The sequence below is a fragment of the Anticarsia gemmatalis genome, chromosome 4 (assembly GCF_050436995.1).
Source record: "Anticarsia gemmatalis isolate Benzon Research Colony breed Stoneville strain chromosome 4, ilAntGemm2 primary, whole genome shotgun sequence".
Lineage (NCBI taxonomy): Eukaryota > Metazoa > Arthropoda > Insecta > Lepidoptera > Erebidae > Anticarsia > Anticarsia gemmatalis.
The window spans coordinates 323,129-349,489 of NC_134748.1; the positions used below are offsets into that span (position 1 = coordinate 323,129).

Genomic DNA, 26,361 nt, shown 5'->3' on the forward strand with positions numbered 1-26,361 from the left:
GAGCCGCTCATTTTCTCTCTTAGAAACTATACCGATCTAATTAATGGATTTTTTTTATATTTTATGTACAGTCAACGCCACTAAGCTTTGGACTTAAACGTCATTGCCCGATTTTATGGAGTGTAAGGTCCAAAGTCCAAATATACAAATAAAGCGGCTATTAACATCATCCACTGTTTGATTATGATATATGAATACTGTTGCGTTCTCTACAATCTGCCAACTAGAACAAGAAACGTGAAAACCCGAGATGATTTTGCCTTAAAATCGGGACATATTATTTACGGTTACTGAGTGCCTAAACATTTGTTCTATCTTTTAAAAATAGGTTGTAGGGTTCCTCTTAAACCTGTTCTACTACTTAAAGCTCCTACTACGAGCTTCGCTCTAAACCGAAGTAATTGAGACTAATCACAGGATGGTACATATACATATAATATAAGATAAAAACTAATAGAAATATTACATTGTTGATACACAATCAATGATCATGAGACGTGATGAAAAAAATCGTTTCGACAAATTTGGTGTGAAAAAAACCCGGAGTCTTTCGAAAGAAGAAAGCCGACACGCAGTCTGTCAAGTGGATAGACTGAAGGAGTCAACGACCCAGTACTTCGGCGAGAAGTAGCCGCCTGTAGCCGCTTGTAGCCGCCTGTAGCCGCTTGTAGCCGCCAGTAGCCACCAGTAGTCGGTACCTGGCCGCTGACTGCTCCTGTTGTTGCCTGGCAGACGAGTCTCGGTACTTTTCCGGCTTTTTGCTACACTTCGGTATGTTGCCGACTTACATTGAAATTCTGCGGTGTACGTACGTAAACTACAAACATCGCCATATATTTTACTGGGATTTAGATAGATAAGAACTGAATTTCACATCGATTTTTTAAGTCAGGTCTGCATCAATTCCGAACTTCTTTCGGATTATGTAAATTTGTACTGAGTGACACAAAGTCTTTCAATAGTGTTTCTCAACTTGTAAAGACAACTGGAAATAAGGACTCGCTTGCCAGAATAATCTACTTTTTTAATGTTATCTTGTCTACCTGTAATATATTTCACATCAATCATAACAACAAGCATAATTGGAATAGAGACAGTACTTTATTTAAGAACACGCAACGTGAGTTCAAGTTTACATAAAACTACTGAATCATTTAATGATGGAGTACTTTCTAATTTTCTGTTAAAATCACCGTTATTAGCTAATACTAACAATTGCTTGCAGATTTTGCTTGTTTATCAGCACATTAATGAAAGGTTGAACTAATTTTAATTTCCTAAGGTCAATTCTATTTTTTTTCAAACTCACACATTTCTTAGAATAGTTAAAGGAAAATGTTTAACCGTCATCATTATAGTATTTTTTTCTCTTTATCCTTCTGATACCTGTACACAAGGTAATAATACAATATCTTTCTCTTATATGACACTAGCTGACTCGCGCAACTTTGCTTGCGTCACATAAAAGAGAACGGGTCATATTTTTACCCGTTTTTGTAACATTTTTTACTGGTACTCTGCTCCTGTTAGTCGTAGCGTGATATTATATAGCTTATAGCCTTCCTGAGGAATTAGGTTATCCAAAAGTAAAAGAGTTTTTTAATTCGTGCCTGAGATTAGCGCGTTCAAACAAACAAACAAACTCTTCAGTTTTATAATATTAGTTTAGATTTTAGCACACTAAGGTATCCCTACGGCGGTATATTGTCCAAAGATCCGCCTCCACACTCATGACTCAGTAGTCTTAAGTAGCACTTGATGTGTCACTGGCCACTTTCAGTCATTACACCACATCGACCACATTACTCATTATTTAGAAAGCGTTTAAAACTAAATTAATGGCAAGTCCACCTTCGCTAAAATCACAATAGCTAATGAACTGTTTAAGTTTTCTGTAACCTCAATACAAATACAGATTAACTATTATAAAAGCGTCAGTCTGTCGATATGTCTGTCTGCTACACTTACGTCTAAACCGCTCAACGAATTTTTGATGAAATATGTTTCAAAGCTAGTTAAGAACATCTTTAGGTTACTTTTTCCAAAAACCCATGAAATGAAAAAACGCAAGTAGAGCCACGTGGACCAACTGATTACGACGGATTCTTTAAGGAAAAGAACACGAACCATGCTTTTACTGAAAATCTAGCCGACTGATAGGGCTTATCAGTACGCAACTTACACAAATTTTTTTTTGTCGCGGCGACGTTTACAAACATACAAACAGCGGACACAGAGCCGTTAGAATTATTTGTGGATCGCACAAATAATTGTTCGACTTAAACCACTGCACCAATAAAAAAAAGATAACAATGTTTTAAAGCACTAAATATGCTCAAGTCCTCACTCACGGTGATAGTGTGAGCGGCACGATGAGTATAATTAAGTATGTGTCGGTAATTAGCTCATTTCCAGGAGGGCCGGCCGGCGCTGCACAAAAACGCCGCGCTCCCAGGCAACTTGAGGCGCTCTGGGCTATAGCCGGTCGCCGATATAGCGTCTATAGACACCGACAGCGATCAGCCGACAACACGACTCAAATCAGACTTTACTTTGATTCTATCTATCTTTTTTTTTTTTTTTTTTTTTTTTTTTTTTTTTTTTTTTTTTTTTGTTAACTCACACACGGTCATTTGATTCCAAACTAAGCAGAGCTTGTACTATGGTAACCAAATAACTGATAAACATACTTATATACTTCTAAATACATACTTATATAGATAAATTGACATCCAGGCTCAGAACAAATACTCGTGCTCATCACACAAAGATTTGTCCCGGGTGGGATTCGAACCCACCACACGCGGCGCTACGGTTGTTGCGGCGAGGTGACCGCTTAAACCACTGCGCCAAACGTGCAGTTTTAATGGTTTTTATCTATCGTATGGTTAGTGGTCAACCTAGTGTCAAAGTCGTTCAAGCCGCCCGAGATGCCTTTGACATGGCTTAACGACTGTTATCTTAATTGAGAACAACCGGGACCGATTTTTTACGTGCCCTCCGAGGCACGGAGACGCTCAGTTCAAATACCACTATACGGTCACCCATCTATAGAATGACCGCGCCAATGGTTGCTTAACTCACAGATCGTTTACCGACCGGTGAGCGCAACTGGCTATGAGCGCTTTGAATGTTATGACTTGATAAGCTGAAGAATATGACGTGATGTAGAGTTTACATCTGTAGTTGTTGTATATTATTTTTCCTCATAAGTTACAATAAGTTAGAGAAGTTGATAATTTGCCTTTACTCTGTAAGTTCTAACCTATCGTTGTTGGAAGAGTCCATGAATAAAAACTCTGATGATTTTATTTCTTTACTACTACTACTTAAGGAGCAAATATGTACACACACTAGACAGTATGCAGTTTTCAGTTATTATTAATATTTGATTTTAAAAAATCTAAATCAAATGATTTATTCATTTCGGTGAAATATTGAACTTATGATAGTCGTTACAATTACTGAATCTTATAGGTAGGTAGAGCCTTATGAGAAGAACTAGCCAAAAACTTACGGCCAGTCCAAAAATTGGAGCAGTTTATGGAAATCCGTTCAGACGATTTTCAGTATATCACGAAACAGACAGACTGACGCGGTGAATCACAATTTTCCTAGTGATTAAGTCAGTCTGTAAATTCAATCCTTACAACAAAGCCGTGCCATTTTCTCAAGATTTAAAGAACTGATACTATTCAACTGCATATAGAAATATATTATACAGTATATTTTACAGTAAATAGGCGGCAATTAGTAATAGGAAGTATGTAGGCTTCATGTAGGTAACTAGTGTAACTAGTGTGAAAGTAGTAGATAACATAAACATGTCATTGTCTATGTACTGTACAAACACATGCGGGCCGTCATTACTCAACCTTATTATAACTATTTATATTATGTTGCTAAGTAGATTAAAAGTATACTTAAAATCAATTGCATTTCCGAAATATTGAGAAGTATGGTGGTGGTTTAACCCTATCGACTGGCTAGCTAACGATATGCATATATTGTATGAAAACCTGATCAACGCCCCAAGTGGATGTTGAAGGAACTAATTTTCAGTAATTACGAACGTCAAACTTTATCTCCTTTTTGATTCTCTATAGTACCGACTACCGATAATCGGCTTGTCATCGTGAAATTTTGTATGAAAACCTGATCAGCGCAGTTGATTTTGGCAGTATATTTTTTTATTAAATGTCAATCTCTCGATACTCGACAGTACTGACTGTAAAGAATCGTGCTACAGTACGTAAGATTTAGCGCGACCTGTCTAAAGATGAGTGCCTTGATATGAGCATCTCTATGTGGGGAAGGAAACAAAAAGTCTTAGTTTTATAGCCGTTAATGACGGCTGTGTTAATTCAACTGAGGTTTCGAATACGCGCGAACAGAATTGTTTGAAGTACAGTCAAAGATGTTGGCCGTAATTATTCAGAAATAATAAAATTTGCGTAAAATGGTAGGAACAAGGTGCTTTTACTACTAACTATTAGACATACTCTATATTGTTTTACATAACGAGCTAAAATTAAGTGTATTGTTTCAGAAGCCGCAATCGAAGCCAACTGTATCCGGACCGCTGATTAGACCCCGCGGCAATATTTAGCAAATAATGTAATTAATGATGAATGATTAGCACTTTAGGCAACGAATTTGCGCCAGTTGTCTGTTTGTGACCATCGTTAAGCGTTTTATGGTCACATTGCTCCTGAATTTTAATCGAAGCGTCTTCGTATTTTAGCTGTCGCCGCTAAGTCTCCTAAAACAATGTTTAGTCAATATAACGTTTCTAAGTCCAGTGAATAACAAGTGTGTGCAAGTGTACCGGATCAGCACAAGCATCCCCGTCATCCTCACACCCACTGCGTCAAATGGGAACAATTAAAAAGCATACATTTTTTATCTTAATTAATAGGCCATTAGTTAAGGTGGTGACACACACGGCGGTGCAGGGCGGCGGCACACCGTTACTTGCGGCGGCGTTTGTTACATTCTAACCACCTATTAAGAACTACTAAACGTACAAAAAGTGCGATAAAACAGCCAACAGCCAGCAGTGGCACTGTAATCGTATACTTAGTACCTATTAAATTAAGTGTCGCGTGACTTTCAACATGATTTCAAGAAGAGTTCGAGTTATTCGTGACGCGTTAAAGCCTATTTGTGGGAAAGTATTCATTGGTTTTTGTACACTTTTGCAATGCTGTTTGAATGTCGTTTCGTCGTTTCAGTGTAACATGAAAAGATTACCGCCTATTATTATGATAGTTATTTGCAAATGTTCTTTTATCCACGAGCGACGATGACGTACGAAATATTGTAGAAAAATTCCGTAACTTATACTACTGAAACTGATTATAAAATCTCGCGGCTTGTACACATCAGCCCGGAGATTTATGTAATATTACTGAAACTGACTTTAAATTTACCACTTTTTGGTTTATTCGGGGTTCATCTACGAAAATACAATATAACAAATTACATCTAGACTCAATTCTATACCTTCAATAATTTCATTTACAGCCCTTTGCTCAACAGCATCTCAAGTGTGGTACACAAACAGGCTAAGGAAAAAATACTTCGATCTTAGTAAAGTCAATGTACTTCTAAATAGCCTTATACTATATTTAATCTAGCTCACATCATATTGTATACCTTAGAAGGATCAACCCACACTAGCCACTAAATGGCACTAAACAAACAAAGCTTACACAGTTATGTTCACGAGGTTAGTTTCGCCGTAATGACAGGATCATGTGCGTCATGTGCGTCATGCGCGTCATGCGGGTCATGCGCGTCATGCTCGTTAATGTTGGTTAATGCGCGTTAATGCGCTTTAATGTAACGGATCGCGTCGAGTGTCACACATAGTGACATGCCGCGGCGGTACAATTAACGCGCTAATTAGATCACGCGTACCGTTTATGTACCACCCACAACGCTGTACACCTCAGTGGTGAAGGCTTAGAATTATAGGGTGGAAGTGGTGGAACAAATACCTTAAGTCTAGTTTGTATTACCTTGACAACTAGAGACCGCCCGCGACTTTGTCCACATGGAAACCCTTCCCGTGTAAATCTTTTGTGAACTCCGGGATAAAAAGTAGCCTATGTGTTATTCTGGGTCTTCAGCTACCTACATATCAAATTTCATTGTAATCGGTTCTGTAGTATTTGCTTGAAAGAGTGACAAACATAATAGGATTTATGTTTTTAAACGGTCCGATAGTCCATGATTTTCCTGGAGTTGTCCGTCCCCGGAAAAAGACCAAGAGGAAGACCCAAGACCACTTGGACGTGTTGCGGCAAAGGTATAGGAAGACGACATCAATGAGAGGGCGAAGTGGAAGGAGAGTTTACGGAAGGCTGACCCCACCACCATATGGGAGAGAGAGAGAGAGAGTGCTTGATTTTCCTACCCACTGTCTGGGAGTTTTGCCATGGTTTTAACACGTCATTGAGTATATGTTTTGCATTGGACTAAACAGTTACAGTAGCCGTAGTAGCTCTTTGTAAAGAAGCAATTTTAAGGATTTTATGTTAATCGATCGATAGGTACCCATTTTTTAATGTTTGGCCCTGGTTTAGTGAGTTGAAATACTAAAGAGAAAAAAGCTAAAATCCTAGCTTTGAAGCTTTTAACATAACTAGAATTAATTAATAAGGTTTTTTCTCTTTGAGCGCCATCTCTCTTAAGTTATAAGCAACTTGAGCACAACACTCTAACTTAAACTTGGTGTACCTAAATGTTTTAATTTTCTAAGTATATCATAGATGGCGTTACAATGACTAACTAGCAACAACAGAACTTAAATTGCTGAATTTATGTTATAGTCAGTTTTATTGATCAAAACGATAAATTGATACATTCTTATGTTTAGCTGCAAATATAATATTTCAATTTTAATTTCTTACTTAATAAGTTAAATGTTGTTACACTATGTTATACATAGATGGCGCTAGTAGTACACTATGATTTGCAATATGAATTCAGTGCACAGAAGAATAAACAGCTTAACTTTAGTTACAAGAAACATTGACATACTGAATAAAAATCGAGGTTTTAAAATGCTCATCATGCATGGAAAGTGTGAGTTTTGGCTCGGAGCCACATTTTTTATAAACATGATACATCGATAAGTAGTCACTTTCACATGTTCTGCCAAGTCATGAATTTTCATAACTAACTACTGATAAACATCTATCTTTCTCTTCCTGTGGATAAATTGATTAGAGATCTACTTCATAGTGTACGATATTCAAGCGATTTCTAAGCCTTTAACTTGGTTTAACATAGCATATATGTACTATCCTTCAAGGTATTGGAATGTTGAAGGTGTAATCTGTGTGATGTTACGTTGGCCGTCTTGACGACAGTCGATAATGTAATTCTAAGTGTCTCTCAAAGTAATCGGATTAATTCAAAGACAAGCTTAATTATCACTAATGTACTAAGCTGACATCATCAATAGCCTGACTGCAATCGAATGTACCGAGGAACTGATTAGCAATTATTTTTTAGTTGCCGTCTCTAAAAGACTTCACCTCACTTTCGGGAAGGTACTTTTTTTCTTATTCGAGTTAAGGATTTTGCAATGAGTGAGGCACAAAAATAAATATAATCAGAGGCATACAGTAGACGTTGCATTTATAGTACCATACCAGTAGTACATCAGTCGTAGGTTCGATTATCACTCGATCACTAGGAACAAATATTTGTCCAATAAAAAAAATGTTTCAGGTCTGGGTCTTGTGTTGTTTTTGTTATCTATACTTAATATTATAAAATTCTAGAGTTTGTTTGTTTGAACGCGCTAATCTCAGGAATTACTGGTTCGGGTTGAAAAAATATTTTACTGTTAATCAGCCTATTTATTGAGGAGGGTATACATGTCATCACGCCAAGGTCAATAGGAGCAGAGTACAGAAAAAAATGTTACAAAATCGGGAAAAATTATGACCCATTCTCTCTTATGTGACGCAGACGAAGTTGCGTGGGTCAGCTAGTTGTCTGTAAAAGTAAATTCAGAGTAGAAGGAGTATAGCTATAATAATTGTAACATACCCTTTTATCCTACAGATGTGCCAAATCAGGTGTAGTTAATATCGACCTTCAAAACAGTCAATATCCTTACATTTAGTAAATATTTTTATATAAAGTGGTATGTCAAGATAGCTATCAGTTAATTAACAAACGAACATGTGATATAACAGAGATCATTGACCTCAGTGACATCATCGTGCTTCCTTAAAGGGCACTTAGGGTCACGTCTCATGTCAAGGTTCTTTTACTTAACACCTGTTTTGAGGATCAAAGAACTCTTTCTCCCAATGATAGCACTAGGAAATTTATCCATCGATTAAAATAGGCAAGACAGGCAAAAATTGTGGTGAATTTTTATTTTTACCTACCTAAGACTTCTAAATATGATAAAAAAATTTCAGCTAGATTAAACTATCTGATAGTTTTATCAAAATATCAGATAGTTTAATCAAACTGACACGTATAAGACGAAAAATTAAGGGTGTCAGCACACAAACATAGACGAGAAGAAAAACAAGCTTGTATCGGAACTCACACTGACTTTGGCAGCCCGAGAAATTAATCTACACCTATGATCTGTAGTTGTATGTATGATCAAAGAATTACAATTTATCTGTGACTGTGACTAAACTTACGCTATTTCAAGATCGCTATTTTTAGAACTAAAATGCTAAACTGTTTTCTCACACTGACATAACAGTCGTTTATCATTTATCAGGCGCGTCTTCAAAACAATACTTTCTCCTGCCGTGACTATTACTATTCAACTGACGCCTCTGGGGCAGTGGCGCAATGATATCGCGTAATACTAACATTACAACCATGACTCGGGACTTTGATGACTACATTAACTTTAAAAAAAATGTGCTCAAGAAATCTAAGCCATTTGCTTGAATTATTTCCCGAAAATGTATTATTTTCGTTCCACATAACGTATACTAGTACTTATAGTCCGGTCAAATTAGACCAAAAAATCAGTAAACCCACGACAAATTCAGGGGAAGCTGAAAATTCTTAAAATTGTTTAAATTATAATTATAAACATTGTCTTAAAAGTCCCAACCGATCCCATGTAAGGAAAAAATTTTAGCGGGGTAATAAGGTCCAAAAAATGAGTTTTTCGCGATTTTCTTGAAAACGGTAAGTTTTATCGCAAAATTACCCCAGACATAATTTGTAGATCAGGGAATTTCCTATAAAAAAGGTATCAATATTTTTTTCCCTAAAAGCCACCGCTTCTGAGATATAACGATGCAAAAAATTGCGAGCGTCATAATACACTCATACACTACTTCAACTTGCTTTAGCAATTATAATATTAAAAGAAGTTGAAATCGATGACATCATGGATGCTGATTTAATAATTAATATCGAAAATATAGTAGATAAAATTTTTTCATACAATGATATTGAAAATGATGAAATATCTGGAGCTTTACTTAATAAACTGAATCAAAAACTTAAGGATTATGAGGAACGAGGACCAACAGCGAAACTTTGGATTCAATATTTTTATATGGTTTCAATTCTTAAAGAGTTTTTAAGAGCTGAACGTATGGGGGATTGGAAAGCTCATTTAAACTGCGTCAAAGAAATGCTTCCTTACTTTCACGCGTCTGGACATTTTCCGTATGCTAAGTCTGCACACCTATACTTGCAGGATATGCTACAATTAGAGAATTTCATAGATCCTGAAGTCTATAAAAAATTTTCAGAAGGATTCTTCACTGTGAGACGTTCAGACAAATTAAGCTGTGGCACTTCAACGGACATGGTAATTGAGCAGTCTATGATGAAAGCTATGAAGACAGATGGAGGTATTGCTCGAGAAAGAAGCACAAAACAGAGTGTCATAAGTAAATGGGTTTATAGTATGCATGCAATGAATACAGTTTGTGAAAAATTAGAAGATCTGGCTAATGTTAGGATGGATACGACCGAGCAGCATGTTGATGCAAGTGATTCACGAGTAAAAAAAGATGTTAAAGACTTACGAAAACTTTTGGAATGGTTCTCAATACATAATCCTTTTCCAGAGGTTTTGCATCGTTATATCTCAGAAGCGGTGGCTTTTAGGGAAAAAAATATTGATACCTTTTTTATAGGAAATTCCCTGATCTACAAATTATGTCTGGGGTAATTTTGCGATAAAACTTACCGTTTTCAAGAAAATCGCGAAAAACTCATTTTTTGGACCTTATTACCCCGCTAAAATTTTTTCCTTACATGGGATCGGTTGGGACTTTTAAGACAATGTTTATAATTATAATTTAAACAATTTTAAGAATTTTCAGCTTCCCCTGAATTTGTCGTGGGTCAAATGTCTAAATTGACCGGAGTATTATACTACCTGATAGCACTAATACTATTACAGGATAATTTTCAATTTTTAGCAAAAACGTAGAAATAAGGGATGTTAGGCGAGAATAAGCATGATGCACACAGGGCATTTATTATGTAGAGATGACGAAGCACAGAAACAATTCCTCTCGCCCAAACCTAGCACGTCCTTTCCATAATCACATCTCCCTTTGCTTATATTAGACAAGCTAATACTTTTGTATCACTAATTGAAATGACAGGAACTGACTCCGATCGGTCGAAGTATTCCGGTGCTCTCTACATTTTCTACAAAAAAAGATAAAGATCATGTCAGTAAGCTGTCATTTCAATGTTGATTCGTGTCGTCTCCCTCTCTTTGTTACGTAACGACAAGGAAGCAATATAATTGCGGTTCTAGTTTGTTTTATCTTCATCTAGATCGTCCGGAACTAGCTCCCTCGTTATGTCATAAACTCACGACCTGTGAGGTTGTGACAACACCCCGTGGAGGTCTTCATCTGATTGAAGAGCTACTGTGTTAAGGCACCAAGTAATAACTACGAGAGAAGTTTAATTCCTGAATACATTAACATTACACTCTATTTTTTTTATTGCTTGTACTTACATAATCATTTTCTTACTTTAAATAAATAGCTTCTTCTACAGGGTGACCGCAAACTATTTAATTAATAAAAATACTGAAAATATACTTAAGAATGAATTTCGAAGCTCATCAGGGTAGGTTGTTCTTAGGACATTTTACCCTAACCTTTCTAAAATTTAGAAAATTACTTCAATTATAAACGTTATAATACAGGGTACCAAGAAACACGAATAGTTAACTAGCAAAAGTTATGGTTAAATTAGAATACACATTACGAAAACCCGACCACAAAGATTCATTATGTTCTGGTAACACAAAAAAAAACAAAATTCATCTCGTTCATCTGAGATATGCAAAGATTAGATTTTGCGCAAACACCAAAACGAATGGTTACGTAACATTAATAATATATGTACGTATGTACGTATGTATGTATGTGTTGCGATGTACAACGTGTGATGTAATTGATGTAACACAATAATTTAATTATACCACAAGTTGTTTACAAATTGAGCGAACAGAATTGTAGAATAGCGTGTAACTTCTGATTATTTACAGACAACATTGCATACCACTGTTGACTATACAGATACTAAGACGTTTCTTGTGAAGAATGAGGGTAGTTCAAAGATATACGAAGATGTATATATGTTATAGAAAGATCACATGGTTTACCATTGCAAGTTTTCATTATCTCAGAGTGTTGTTATTAGTAATTATATTTATAAGTCAACGGAAACCATATCTTTGTAAGGTCCCCTCTATATAAAATGTGATATAATATATTATTATGTATTTTCTCCAAAACACTTAAGTAATCTAGCTTGACTAGCTTCTACAAATATTGTAAAGGTGAATACTCATTAGAGTATTTATCTGTAACAAAACCTTGAGGTGTTGTTAAGGAAATTAAAGCAAATCACATCTGTCTTGCCAACATTTAATCGTTGATGGTCTGTCAACAAACTTGGAGACACTCTATTTTGTGGATAACAATAAATATGTGGGTAAGTAGCTGTGTTGCATATAATTATGTATATATGCCGAACATTTTCCTTAAGGCAGACTCCTTCGTATAATTTCTAAAACGTTACATTAAAAAGTGTGACAGTACTGACTTTTTAAAACAAGAAAATGCCCTAATGTGACTCTCCCTTTAGACAGTCGTCTCATTAATGGTCACTTGTCATTCTGGTTTGATGGGAGTCACAAATGAGGTCGTTGAACCCTTGTTTTTCTGTTCATAAAACGTTAAAATGGTACATTTATAGTCATTAATTAACGATTGAAAACTGGTACTATTTCGTAACTCATTACGTTGAGTTTGTACACTTTTATTAATACTTTAGCTAGATTTAGTATCATATAACAAAATAAAGTGCTTAATGTGACTTATAAAACGACGTGAAACTTATTTAGTGATATATAATAGTAATATAGTATTATATATATGTCGGAATATGAAAAGAGTATAAAGACTCTTTGGTCGGAATGAGGTCGTATGCAGGAAGCCACCGCCATCTAGAGACATAAACTACTTAGATAACAAGCTGCCTGTAAGCTGTTTTAATATTGGTTAAGTTAACTTTGATAGGAATTACTCTAGAACATATAAACTATCTCTATAACGAAGTAGTTAGCAAAGAATTATCCCTATAATATTCTTGACCGAATAGGAAACTACACTATGTTTCATTATCACACGCATCAATATCTCTACACAATCAGTGTATTACTATTAGCAGAAACAGTAAGTTAATAAAGTAGGAAACAGTAATTGAGCATCTCAAGTAGATTCTATAATCCGATGACTTTCTACAGAGCCTTATATACGAGGCTCGCTGATGTTGTTGTCGTTTGTCGTATGGTTAGTGGTCAACCTAGTGTTAAAATTGCCAATCAAAAGGCCTTTGACACTTTGGCTCGCTGCTAAAGAATATTTACAAAATTTATAATTTTAAACATCGTTCACCCACAGACTTATCTAGCTGACAGTGGCCTGTTTAATACAACTACTCTTATTTTCGAAATACACAGAATTATTAAATACTAGATTCGGCCAGCGACTTTGTCCGCGTGGATAGTTATTTAAGCTACCAGCTTACCAAATTTCATTAAAATCCATCCCAAAGTATTTAAGCGAATGAGTAACAAACATAACTCCCAAATTTAACGCCTTTTTAATATTAGTAGAAATAACTAGACAAACAGTGCATTTAAAGGCTGTTTACTAAGCTGTGGGACTATAGTAACTAGTTAGAATGGATGTATAATTTATAGCGAAGCGCCTTCAGACATTAACACACGTAACCTTTCCCGGAACTGAAAGTGACTTCATATTATATTATATTATGGTTTAAACTGCAATACTTTATAGTTGCATCATAGTACATAGCTAGGAGATGTCTGTCTGGTTTATGTCTAGACTAGACTCAATTATTCTAACTTTTAAACTCTCGCGTTGCATGTTTAATGTATAATAGACAATTATTCTAGGTTGATAGTCGTAAACATTTAATTGTTTGATACGATTGGTGACAGCTATGTAGTAAAAAGATTGTATACTTTTCTGTTTTGGTGTTATTTTCTTGTTTTGAAAATGGTCTCAGACAAAACTTGGAAATTAAATGGAAATTCGGGTAACTTCAATGCGTATTTGAATGAATTAAAATCTACTTAATAGCTATACAGAAGACGGTAATTTTTAATTCAGTCAACTTTTGTCTTTAACAACAACAATTCCTTAATATCAACTTAAGGCTGCTCCGATTGAGTACCTTTAAATGCAAGGTTTGATACGATCGCGTAATCTTTTGGCACTTGTTTTATGGTTCTCGAACAAGCAAAGCAATAATTTTGCAATCGTTTGCAATCAATTCAATATAGGTAGTTACATTTGTGATTCAATGTGTGTAAATTGGTATTTATTGGAGGTTCTAGATCCAATGTCAGTTACTTTCCCTTCCTCTTTTAATTTTATTTTTCACTCTATTAACTCAGACACCAAAGAATAAAGATTACAAGGAATCTCTAATATTCTTATTTATTACTAGCTGACCCGCGCAACTTCGCTTGCGTCACATAAGGGAATCATAATTTTCCCCGTTTTTGTAACATTTTTCACTGGTACTCTGCTCCTATTGGTCGTAGCGTGATGATATATAGCCTATAGCCTTCCTCGATAAATGGGCTATCTAACACTGAAATAATTTTTCAAATCGGACCAGTACTTTCTGAGATTAGCGCGTTCAAACAAACAAACAAACAAACAATCAAACAAACAAACTCTTCAGCTTTATAATATTAGTATAGATTTTTACTTATTCCTAGAGGAATCCTGGAATATTTATTTTTCAGAGAACCATCGACTATAGAAATAACTTTTAATTCATCTAATTTCATCATGAGAGACATCTGTAAAGATCTTATATTGTGTTAATGTCTAAAGCCGCGGTATAACTAAATGAATTGCCTCACTAACCGGCTGATGCGAGCCAGTAATAGTAGTAATGTTCCAGTTACTAAATATGGAGTGATGTTCCAACGTATTAGGTATCATCTCATGCTACCAGACAGCATCACGACTTGGTAGGTTTTACAGCAAGTCTTGAAGATCTTAATCATTTCACACCATCAGTTATATGTATGCAAGTAAGATGCGGCTAGTTTCTAGTATTTAATTCCTGAATACTCCCGTATTTTGGAACATACTGTTATAATAAAAAATAAGAAAGCTCGGTTTATATGCTTCTTATATTTATTTATTCTAATAGTGTCAATTTGAGATATCGTTAGGATTTCAGTTTCAAACATTAGAAAGTAAGAATCATAATACGTCACATTAGGTCACATAGAAAGTTTTTAACATAAACATTCATTTTCATACAAAAAAACTCAAACTGCTTTTGATAAATAAAAAACACTTATTTTAAAATTGGTTGGTAAAACTCCTCACAAACCTACAAGCAATATTCCAGTTGGCGATCGAACCTAGTAACTTGACTGCGATGGTACAAAATTTTCTACACTGGACCTAAGACAACTAAACGGCCTAAACCTAATCTCTAAGGTCTTTACCGCAATGTAGTTGCTGATCAATAAGAAAGTCTTCGAATAAAAACATACAAGCCTATTAAGTAAGTACCTACAGTAGGTGTTGTCTCATATTACGCATTCACTCAAGTTATTTAGCATAACACAGTCGTCGCGTCGTCGTTCGTACTGACCGTGACCATAATTCGGTGATCATTACTCGCCGCGCTCCACTTCTTTACACCACTGTTATTACTTACTTTGTACATATTTACTAACTAGTTAACACTCAACATATGCAACTGCCTTATATCTGTTGAAATTCTCATTTTAATAAATATTTATTTACTTTTTCCACCCAACTATTTATTGTGATTAAAGTGTCTATACTGCTATTTTTGATCTTTTAGTAAAGTTGAAAAAAATCGATTAAACCCTTCTTACTAATAAGAATATCATCGTAAGTCTTGATATAATAGATTTTTTTAAGTTAGTTTACACAATCTTATATACAGTTCGTCTGGACCAATCTCTTTTGGAAATTATCAACATAGCAACGTATGTTCAAATACTTACTACTTAGTAAGTACCTCAGTACTTAGCAACAGTTTACTTATGAATTATGGATCTTGTGAAGTAAATATTTAGTTCCGGGCTCATATTTTTAGATAAATGTGAGAACTAAATTGAATGGACCTCTTACCATAAGTGATTGGCAAAGTAAAGGTTCCGCAATATAAAGTTCAATCATTTCAACACACAGTAACAACTTAAATCTAATGGATAATATGTGGACTCAGAGTTTTCAACCAATATTTTTTTGTACATCCTAGAATTTCGCACGCACTCAAAACTTTGACAATCTAATATTGTTTGGCGACTTAAATGAGTTAATTATTTTATTTAATTTATATTAATATTCAGACGAAATATTAATGTCTCAACTTGGATCGAAATGCGGATCTAAAATAATAATATGCCTAGGACTCAAATGTTGTTTCTAATATATTCAACATTTAAAAATAAGATTTTTAAATCTATACATTAATTCAACATAAAATTCTATTTATGTAAATCTTCCGTATTGGAATAGAATCACTAATGCATACTTCTTAAAAATCCTTAGCGGGAAACTTAATGCATATCAGTTGCCATTCAAATGTAAATCTCTTGTTAATCACTATTAACTTAACGACATGAATACATTGACCTGTCTATTGCTTCTACGGATTAGCAGAACACACAAGTTGCTCGATGTATTTACATATATTTATATCTTCAACATGTTTGAACACGAGCGGCCACAATTCTCACCTAGACGATGGTCTATGCATATTCAGCGTATGATCGTTACATCATCGAGATAACAGCTATCACAGCATCTTCCCCCTTATGTAACACTATTACAGATCAGATCGGCGTGCTCGTCCCTACAGGTTACGTAAAACAAAACCAGCTTTTGGACATCTTACCAATTTATTTTTTTAACATTATTTATGTACAAACGTATAAAAGTGTGATGTTGCACAATATCACGCTCACTGTCCCGTTCTTGCGTCACCAATAAATTAAGTATAACTCGACGGTGTCTTCACAGGCAGTGGCGGTTGCAACAGCCAAGGGTACGCGTACGCAACCTCCTCTCACATGTGGCGACAGAGCCTCGGCTTGCCAGCCGCCGACCGAGCGCATTGTCTACCATCAATCGATGATAATTTGGCCAATATTATTTATATCCAGGAACAGACAGAACGTTACAACCACATTTCAATGACGCTTAGATCCGGAAATGGAACCTAACGTCTTTTGATCAGCAGTTTAACACACTAGATTAAAAATTTAATTATTATTTAGTCTATTTTGGCCACGAAGGAAGCTTGTCACGTGTTTGATAACTGTGCAACCGCTACTGCGTTCCTTTCAAAACACAGTTCTTAACAATAATTAGGTTTACTGGTGGCCGATCTGGTCGATCTGGCCCTGCAGGTTGTTGATGACCTCGGAAGGCACCTGGTCGCCGAGGATCTCGTACAGGTTGATCCTCTGGTTCACGGGGATCGACTCGTACGCCGCCAGCTCAATACCTTCTTGCACCTGGAGGAAGAAAGACGTATTATAAAATTGAATATTTCACATTATTCTAAAAGAGAGGTGTAGTTATCGATGTTAGACATGAAATAATTTATTATAGTTATTGTTTTTTTTTATTACTGTTTTTTTATTGTTTTTGTGATCCTATAGTTAATTTGACCCTTCAAATCCTATTCAGTCACCACCTGCTATTAATGAGATACGTAGCTGTTGGGCAGTAACAGCTTAACATATAGAAATCAGACAGATTTATATTCCAGGAAGCATGATCATTTCTAATAATAATTCTAGAACGAAAACTGGAGCATAAAAAACAAGATTTCTATTTGAAAGGTCACAGCGATGACCGATAGATAGCGAGCGAGGAAGTTAGATAACGCTGTGTGAACGTAATGTAATAATGAGACGCTTAGCGCATGCGCATGCGCCGCCGTGACCAGCGTCACAATCAACACAAGTACTATCTTTTGTTACAGGTCAGCCTTGGTGTCAAAGTTGTTGAAGAAATTGAAGCCTTCTGGGTGCTATCTAGTTAACTGCATAGAATTCGTGTTATTTTAGATAGATTCTGGAGCCTTTAATAATAATATTTCTATCTAAGTTATTTATATGTGAATTATACCAGAAACCCTTATACCCTACACATAGGGTAGATTAAAAACGAGTGCTATGAGATAGTTCACATCGTTAGAGAATTCGAACTCGTAACTTCTTAATCATAAGTTTTATGCTTTAAGCATTGTTTAGCTACTTAACTGAACCTATAAACATTCAATATAATTAGGTATGTAACAACTAGCCATACAGTTAGATTTCTGAGTATGACATTGCTTATCCACAATACTGCCTAAATAATACGTTTTTGCTCGAACCAAGTGCTTAACATCACAAACCTGCTACTTAAACTTAAGTATAATAAGTAAAACTTAAGGTTACGGATGCGTGAACTACATTTACTTAATGTGAGAAAAATACTATTGTCAAATACATTTGTTGTGTACGTTGCGTGTGATAAGAATGTTGGCTCACTTTCAGTATTAACTAATTAGAAAAATAAAAGTAAATTATTAAATGTTGGGTCAAATAATAAAAGCATTTTTAAGCAGTTTTACTTTTTATCAAAGTAATCAATATTACTTAACCGCTGTATAAAAAAATAAAATAAAAGGAATGTTATAACTTTTGGGTCAAATACTAAAAGCATTGTTTGTCAAAACAGTCAATAATTTATTTGATATTTGCATTAGAAAATGGAGCCTTTTGTTTTTATAATAAGAGGCGCCAAGTAAATCACGGTCGTTATTTAAATTATTATGAATAAGCTTAACATTTCTAAATCTAGGCATATGTTATAAAACTTGAATTAATATCGAATATCTAAATGTATTTAAGTGCAATATTTAAATATTAATGTATGACAATATCCAGTATCACGTCCGTGAATAATGTTTTAAATATTGTATTTCAAAGTTCAAGAGGCTATTAAAAATTGCAAATATCTAATTAACATGAATAATGATTAAACACATAAATATAATTTCAAGGTAATCAAGTCATCCTTCAGTAATATCTGTGATCTATAAAATCAAAGCAAATTTCCTTAAGGTGATCTTATCAAGCAAACAATTTTCCGGATCTAAATATTCTAAAATCTAATAGCTTATATTTAAAATATGCATCACTATTTTTAGAGTAAGATAATTTTTTTTCTGGGAAAAATATCTACCTCTAACAATAGCAATATACGTGTTGTCAAAGTTTAATCATAATTTAAAGTTCCTTTCTATACTGTTTATATTACTATTCCATTTGGAAATCCCGGCGTCCAACCTAATCTAATAGAAGCTTAAATTTTGCTTCAAGCTATAGCTATCACTAAACTCCTATCTTGACAATTCAAAAACTTAACAACAATTGCTCTCTCGGACCAAAAAAGCATCCATTTTCTTGCGTCCCGACGTAAATTCCGGCATTAAACCTAATCTAATAGAAGTTAAAAAATTTCTTCTATAACTATCACTAAACTCCTATCTTGACAATTGAAAAACCTAACACTCATTCCTTTTTCGAAGCAAAAGATACGTCCATTTTCTTGCGACCTGACATTCCACAAGTAATTCTTCTCTTACCTTCTGGATCTCAGCGTCCTTGGGGATGAGGTGTGTGTTCTGCGCCTGCTTGATGGCCTCGCGCGTGTAGGCGGCGCCCTCCCGCTGCGGCGCGGCCATCGCGCACGCCACCAGCACCAGAGCGCACAGCACCACGGACTTCATTGTGATGAGGATGGGTTTACCACACGTAACGAACTGGAGAAAAAATAATATTGTTATAACCACAGATTAGTTTTAAAGCAGATTTTCAAAAAAATTGGTGTGTTTTTATTACTGGCAACGAGATAGTGTTGCTAGATAGTCAGTTATAGATGTAGCATGCAACGTATCAGACTTTGTATTAAGCTACGAAAATTACTGCACAAAATTAACGTTTGCACTTATTTGATTATTTGCTACTTTAAGATGACAGAGGTGAGTATACAAAGGTTTATTTAGAATACAAAAGTTGGCGCTACCAACAAACCCCTCGAGCTTAGAGCTTAATCCACAGTTAAACAAATAGAATCACAACATAAATCGATAGTTCTAGAAGCACTTCCTATTACATAAACGCAGATGCGTATCAGCCGCGAAAGGCTGTAATTGTTGCACACTACACTGGCACAGATCACATCACTCGAGGGCTAGTTGTGGCCATATCTCACCTGACAGGAGCGGAGTGTAGCGCGCGCGCACTCCACGCGCTGATATAGCCGCCCCCTCCCCGCGCGCGCACTTTCACCGCGAGGAGTAGCGCAACTGTCCTGACGATGTGACGATGTACCGCGCGGCCACGACGCCTGCTCATCCGTTTGATTATCATTTGTTAGCAACCTTTCGCTCTCAACGAGAAAGCAATTCAATCAATGTGTCGTTATTCAAAGATACATAGGCCTTGTCAAATATATGTTGCAACTCCAATGGCAACCTCGAAATGCAGGAATACCGTCTTGATACTTGTGAGACATCTAATATTTAAAAATCTAACCTACGTGATTTTTTAGAAAGCTTTTGAATATAAAGTTTACAAAGTAGCTTTAGAAAGCTTCTATTGTATAGTAAATGCTAATGTCAAAGCTTTTAAGTTGCCCTAATGACCTCTATCAATACCAACAAATATATATTACGTCGCACCACATAGGTATGAGGAAATCTGTTCACAAAATCAAATCAAATTTATTTGTCCATAAGTATGTTGTAATGTATGTAAGTATTTTGACGGTCTTAAAGCGTGCTTTCTAACTCGATACAATCGTTACGCTTCTGTAATAGAATCTAATGAACGATATTAAAACTAAGTAGAATAAGAAAACATTTTTTAAACTAAGAAGAGCAGATTCCATTTCAAAAAAGCGCTAACTGCTTTTAGATTAGAAGTTAATTACGAATCGCTACCGCGTAATACTACGCTGTTTTAGCAGCCCAAACTCTTATAGGATTAAAGCCCAACATTCGGACTTAAGCGGGCGGCACAAAAAGTCGGAGTCACTGTTACATCCGGAACAGAATCTATTCCGATCACTTCACTCGTTACTGTCCCATGTAGAAAGCTTATGTGAAGGCTTATCAATCAATGTGTGTTTTATTATTAATTATTATTTAAATATACTAGCCTCTATGACTTGGTATGGTAGGCTAATTAGTAAATTATAGACGAGGTTCTCCTTCGGTGAGAGCTGTCAAATGATGGGTGATCGTTTTATGAGCATTATTGCGATCGTCTGATCACCATCGTTTCTGGAGTTTTTTGGATGAATTTGAGAAGAGAATTATTGGCTTGGAAGGTAGAATTTTCTTTCATAAACCAGTCGATTATACTTATGATATTAATGTTTAGTAAAAATTCTAAAACAATGTTCCATCAGACGGTATCCTACGCACCAGTCACTTTTTAATATTATTTAGATATTTATAAGGCATTAGAAAAACTTTCCTTCATCACTGAGACATTTTTGAACAATTGCATAAAGTAAGAGGTGCCCTGGATTCATATCATATCCACCTGCGTGGGAGCGCGTCCATTATGTCACGAATATCATGACAACTTACAATAAATACTTTATTTTATTTGTCATCTTACCAATATTGTAAATGCGAAAGTTTCGAAAGATGTTTGTAACTCAATCACGTCAAAACTACTGAACAGATTCTGATGAAAATTGGTAAACAAACCTAGACATTTTAATACTGGGAAAACTTTTTATGCGAGCTAAGTCGCGTGCTGAAGGTAGTGTTAAGTAACAAAATATTGAATAAGGCAATTATATGGCCTATAACGGACTTTTTATTATTACACTACCATAAAGAAGAACTGCTCTTATAAATAAATATCTCAATTAAATCTTGGTATATAGAAAGCTGTTATTTACATAACAAAACGTTTGAGACGGATCACTTTTATTCCATTTAATTGTGACCATTAATATTGATATGTGTTGCGCAATCAACGATTATGTTATAAACTATCACTGCGAATAAAAGCGTTTTCGAGTGGGATATGGATAGCGTGTGTCCGTTCCCACGGATGTCCAGTTTTCAAGGAAATGGCTTTTGCTAGTGTACGGATAGCACAACATAGATATGTTATTTTATGAGCCAAAAAACTCTGTAAGTAACTTTTCTTTGGAAAAATCTTCTGTTTCCATATATTGTCAATATCTAAGCTATAGGGCACAAAACTGTATAGGTACACATAGTATGCAGAATTGCAGATCCGTGTAGCCGTGAAAGCGCAACAAACTGTGAAACAAACAAACCGACTGTCGTTACAATATGAATGCGCAACTGCCATACCACACACATGACACTTTAAGCGCATAAATATAGCAGCTTTATGGAAGGTCAATGTTTCAATGCACATTCCATCTACAGACATACAAACCTTTCTTCTCTTCGAACTAGAAAAGATTTCACCATTGGATTCAAAAGCCATAATAGAGCCAGGTGCAGTATCAGTTTGAAGCACTTTGCAGTATATTTTATCATATATGGTTAGTGATCAACCTAGTGTCAAAGTTGATTAAGCCGCCCGAAATGCCTTAGACATGGCTTGACGACTCTTATCTTAATAGACAACAACCCTGATCGACTTTTTACGTGCCCTTTGAAGCACGGAAATGCGTAGTTCAAATGCGGTCACCCATCTATGGAATGACCGCGCCAAGAGTTGCTTAATTCTCAGTTCGTTTACCGACTGGTGAGCGCAACTTGCTATGCTCTTGTTAGTATCAAAATATAACCAAAACACGATACTACACATATTATATATACCTCCAGAATATATTATAGTTGTTAAATCACAGTCTATGTTAATACGTGTTACGTGTGTTAGCCCTTAGCGGTCGGCAGCTGGTCGACCAGGTCCCGCGCCAGGAAGCTATCGGGTGGCTGTTATATCACGTGGCTACTCGATACTGCGCTCTCTGATCTGCCTTGCTTGTAGCGGAAGGGAAACACTATATTTTGATGATAAATGTGGTACAATCATGATTTCAAGTGAAGTTAATCCAAATGCAGATTTTTTGTATGCTCTTTAACGTCATGTAAATGTGCCAAAACCTTTACAGTGGGTACTAACGATTATTGAGAAACCTGTTAAATACGCTGATCAGATCTTCATTCAACAATTTTTGATAGCTTGCCGAGTTTATAGTAGAAGGGAATTGCAAGTCTGTTTAGAAATTCTTTAGTGCAAATGGTATTTAGTGTTCATGACTAAAAATAGTGTTGCATAGGTACGTGAATGAGAAAAGTAGTTATTTAAGATTTTCTTTGAGGAAATATGAAGTTTGATTATGATGTCTTGTAAAGGATATCTCTCTGGTAGGGGTTAATTTTACACAACCAATATAATATGTATGTAATGAGAACACAGAGGTTATAAAACGAATATGGTATCCTTTAATATATCAACGACCCGGATTTGAATACAAATTATGATTGAATAACAATTAAATGCTTTTGAATTGAATAATAATTAAGTATGTAATTATGTTTGTTACATATGTATCAACAAGCAATTATCTTTTGCATATTATGCCAAAAAATGTGCAAACATCATTCAGAATCAGTCTGTGAACTCGTGTGCCAAAACGTCAAGTCAAATAAAAGGTAAAAAGGAAATTGTCGTTTATTTCGGTAATAACAGATTGTAAACATGCAACACGAAAGTTTCATAAATTAAGTAACTGTTTGTTGAGATAAGGAAGATTCATATCATGGTTTATATGTTTTTAGAGACCCACAGTCTCCCAATTTTCTTTTGCCTTTGTCACATAGTTCTATACTTCAACTAGTAATAGTATAGACATACATATGTATGGCCAGAGTTTCATTTCACCAGTCCTACGAGGAAGTGTCCCCGCAACGTTGCGGTAACAAAGCAACTCGCGCATAATTTAAGGCACACTGGCGGAACTGCACTTAATTATGTTCGCACCAACAATCGCCTCGCTTTGAAACACTCTCGCTAGGTTTTGCAACAATGCGTTAATGCAAAGTGCCCTTTGAGTTTTACGATGGAGTTTAATAATAATAATAACATACATTTTTGAAATATTAAAGCAGTCGAAAAGGGCCTCTACGTGTTGGCTTCGGCCCCACGCACGCCTTCCAAAAATCCGGGACTCCATAGTCCCGAGATGTGGTAAAGACTCACATAATAATAATAAATAATAAATCATTTTATTTTCAAGCTACAATGGCTCATAGATATATACCTTACAAACTAACATATATATTAAGTATATCAAGTGGACTGCGACCCCTTCACGAAACCCTCGTCGTCTTCGTTCCCATTTACAAATCAAGAATGCCTATTTTTTTTCTTTTAAAAGGCCCCGTACTACGAATTGCTCTCGTGTCGCGAGGACGTTTACAAACACAGAAACAACGGTCACATAGTATAAACAGACCCGAAATCGAATCGAACCCACGACCTCCCGACGCAATGATAGCGCTGTGGCGACCAAAACCACGTTTAGAGTTGCCTAATTAAAAATAGTTGAGCCTCATCGCAGGTCCGGCTCGTCCGCTGGCAGTCCGACTCACGACAATTGGCATACGGTGCATAAAGCATTTTCACCGAGGACAGAGAACAGTCATGTAATTCTTAAATATCTTGATCGATTCACACGTTTTGTAAGTATAAGAGTCAAAAACAAATCCTTACTTTCGCTTTTATAAAATACGGATTATATTTTATATATTTCGGACCAAACAAAATAATTCGAAACAGGAAACCATAACTCGAACAAAACTAGATTTTGTGTCTATTCGTGATCACAAATATTTCGCATCCTGCTTAACTTTTTAATGAGCTAAGATCTAGCATAACTCATGAAATATTTATAGAAATAAAAGGATCTCTAGTAAACATTAAAATACCGGCCTTACTTGATATTAACACTTGTTACGTAAGCCTAGAACATTCGACCAGAATATCTCAGGCTGAATCGATTATTGTGATCATTCGATATTCCAAAATATTTAATCGATCACTTTTTGCTCATTATATAAAGTGCAAAAGCTCACAGTTGGCTCTTTAGTTTCAAATACATTAGGTAATATCTGAAGCGCCATTTTTACAGTCGGAGCTAATGTGTACCAAAAGTTTGACATTTAAAATGTACTGCAAAAATAGTTTCTACTACGCCTGCTAGAGGCGCTGTCCAGATTTTCATTCATTTTTTTCTGTAGCTAGCCGGTTGTCGTTAAAAGATAGTAGTTAATATAGAAAAACGCTGTTGTGTTAAACGTTTTATACAAGCATAGAGAGGAAAACTCAGTGTAACTAACCGAATAGAGAAATCGATTACTAGCAATCTGTAGTCGGTGGACTCAAGTCATCCGAGACCTATAACACTACTTAGGTTTTATTTATCGACAGTGTTTAAATAAATTGACACTCGTTTAATCACGTCAAATTGCAGAAAAAAAGATCATTGTCCGATCTGGGCTTAGTCTTTGCAACTTACTTTCTGCTTATAATTCAACAAACACAGTGGTTCGCCGTGACTTTGCTCACGAGCACCTATTTACGTAATTATTTATAATACAAAATTACTTGTCTATATCTATGTCCTATCGATAATCATGCTGTTGTTTTTTTATCTAAGAATCTTGTATAGTAGTAACAATACTTATTAAAATATAACATCCAGTCTGAAATAACTAAACCAGTTTCAGACAAAAAAATGAACCAACTTATTTTCTGTAATATATGTACATTTTCACAAGCAAACCTTACATATACAGTATTTTCTTTAACCAAAATCATTAAATTTTGACAATATAATATGTTATTTTGTCATCAATCACTGTATAAAAATAATGACAGGTCCAAAAAGGGCAATTCAGTATTATTATCCCACTGGGCAATTGAATATAACAGCTGCAATTGCAATTACATTCGTAATTCCCTCTGTAGACCTCCGCGGTACTCAGTTACATTGTAAAATGTGTAATTGTCTCCATATTTTACAGAGCAGTTATCAGATACGTGTGTAATCACTTAAGTATCAGGGTAATACGACACCACTTAGTTACGCCTCTTACTTCAACGTCGAAATGTGAAAGGTAGGCTCGTTAATAATGTTTATATACTACATACTGTACGTATTTAATTCACTGATTAATCCTTATCTAGATTTATAGCATGAAGATTGCAAGTGAAAATTCATGTAGAACAGTTTATTTTTACTCCAAACTTAATTTTACCTTGAACTGCACTTGCGAAGAGAGAGTAGACTACGTCTTTTCCTGGGTGTAATCTATCTACCCAATAAAAATTGTAGATACGTTCAGCCGTTTTTTGTGGAAGACGGACAAACAAATGATTTTTTAAACCTATTATTGTTAGTATAATTATATTTTTCTTAAAGAAAGAAGTAAAGAAAGCAAAGGTAGCAATGGTGCAAATGCAGAAGGTTAGCAATGTAGCTTTACTGTGCCATGCATAGTTTCGCATTAAATCATAACATTAGCATAATAATGTAAATATTATACAATGTGCAATTAAACAACATTTGGTTACAATTGAGACATTACCACATACAGCGATAATGCAAGCACGTATTGCGTTCTCCGGTCACCGAACAAACAATGGATTAAGTAATTTTGCTGTAGTTAATCTATCTTTCAACAACAACATCATAAAAAAACCGTCCACAAGTG

At 35.4% G+C, this 26,361-nt stretch overlaps 1 protein-coding gene across 1 annotated transcript; it reads right to left on the reverse strand.

Annotated features, from left to right (window-relative positions):
* Positions 1 to 16,461: 16,461 nt before the first annotated feature.
* On the reverse strand, positions 16,462 to 19,423 carry LOC142987880 (uncharacterized). The gene is made up of 2 exons (XM_076136823.1): positions 19,225 to 19,423; positions 16,462 to 17,098 (listed from the first exon to the last, which is right to left on the reverse strand). The coding sequence occupies exons 1-2, from the start codon at positions 19,366 to 19,368 to the stop codon at positions 16,955 to 16,957; spliced, it is 288 nt and encodes a 95-aa protein (XP_075992938.1). The 5' UTR covers positions 19,369 to 19,423; the 3' UTR covers positions 16,462 to 16,954.
* Between the last annotated feature and the right edge of the window lie 6,938 nt (positions 19,424 to 26,361).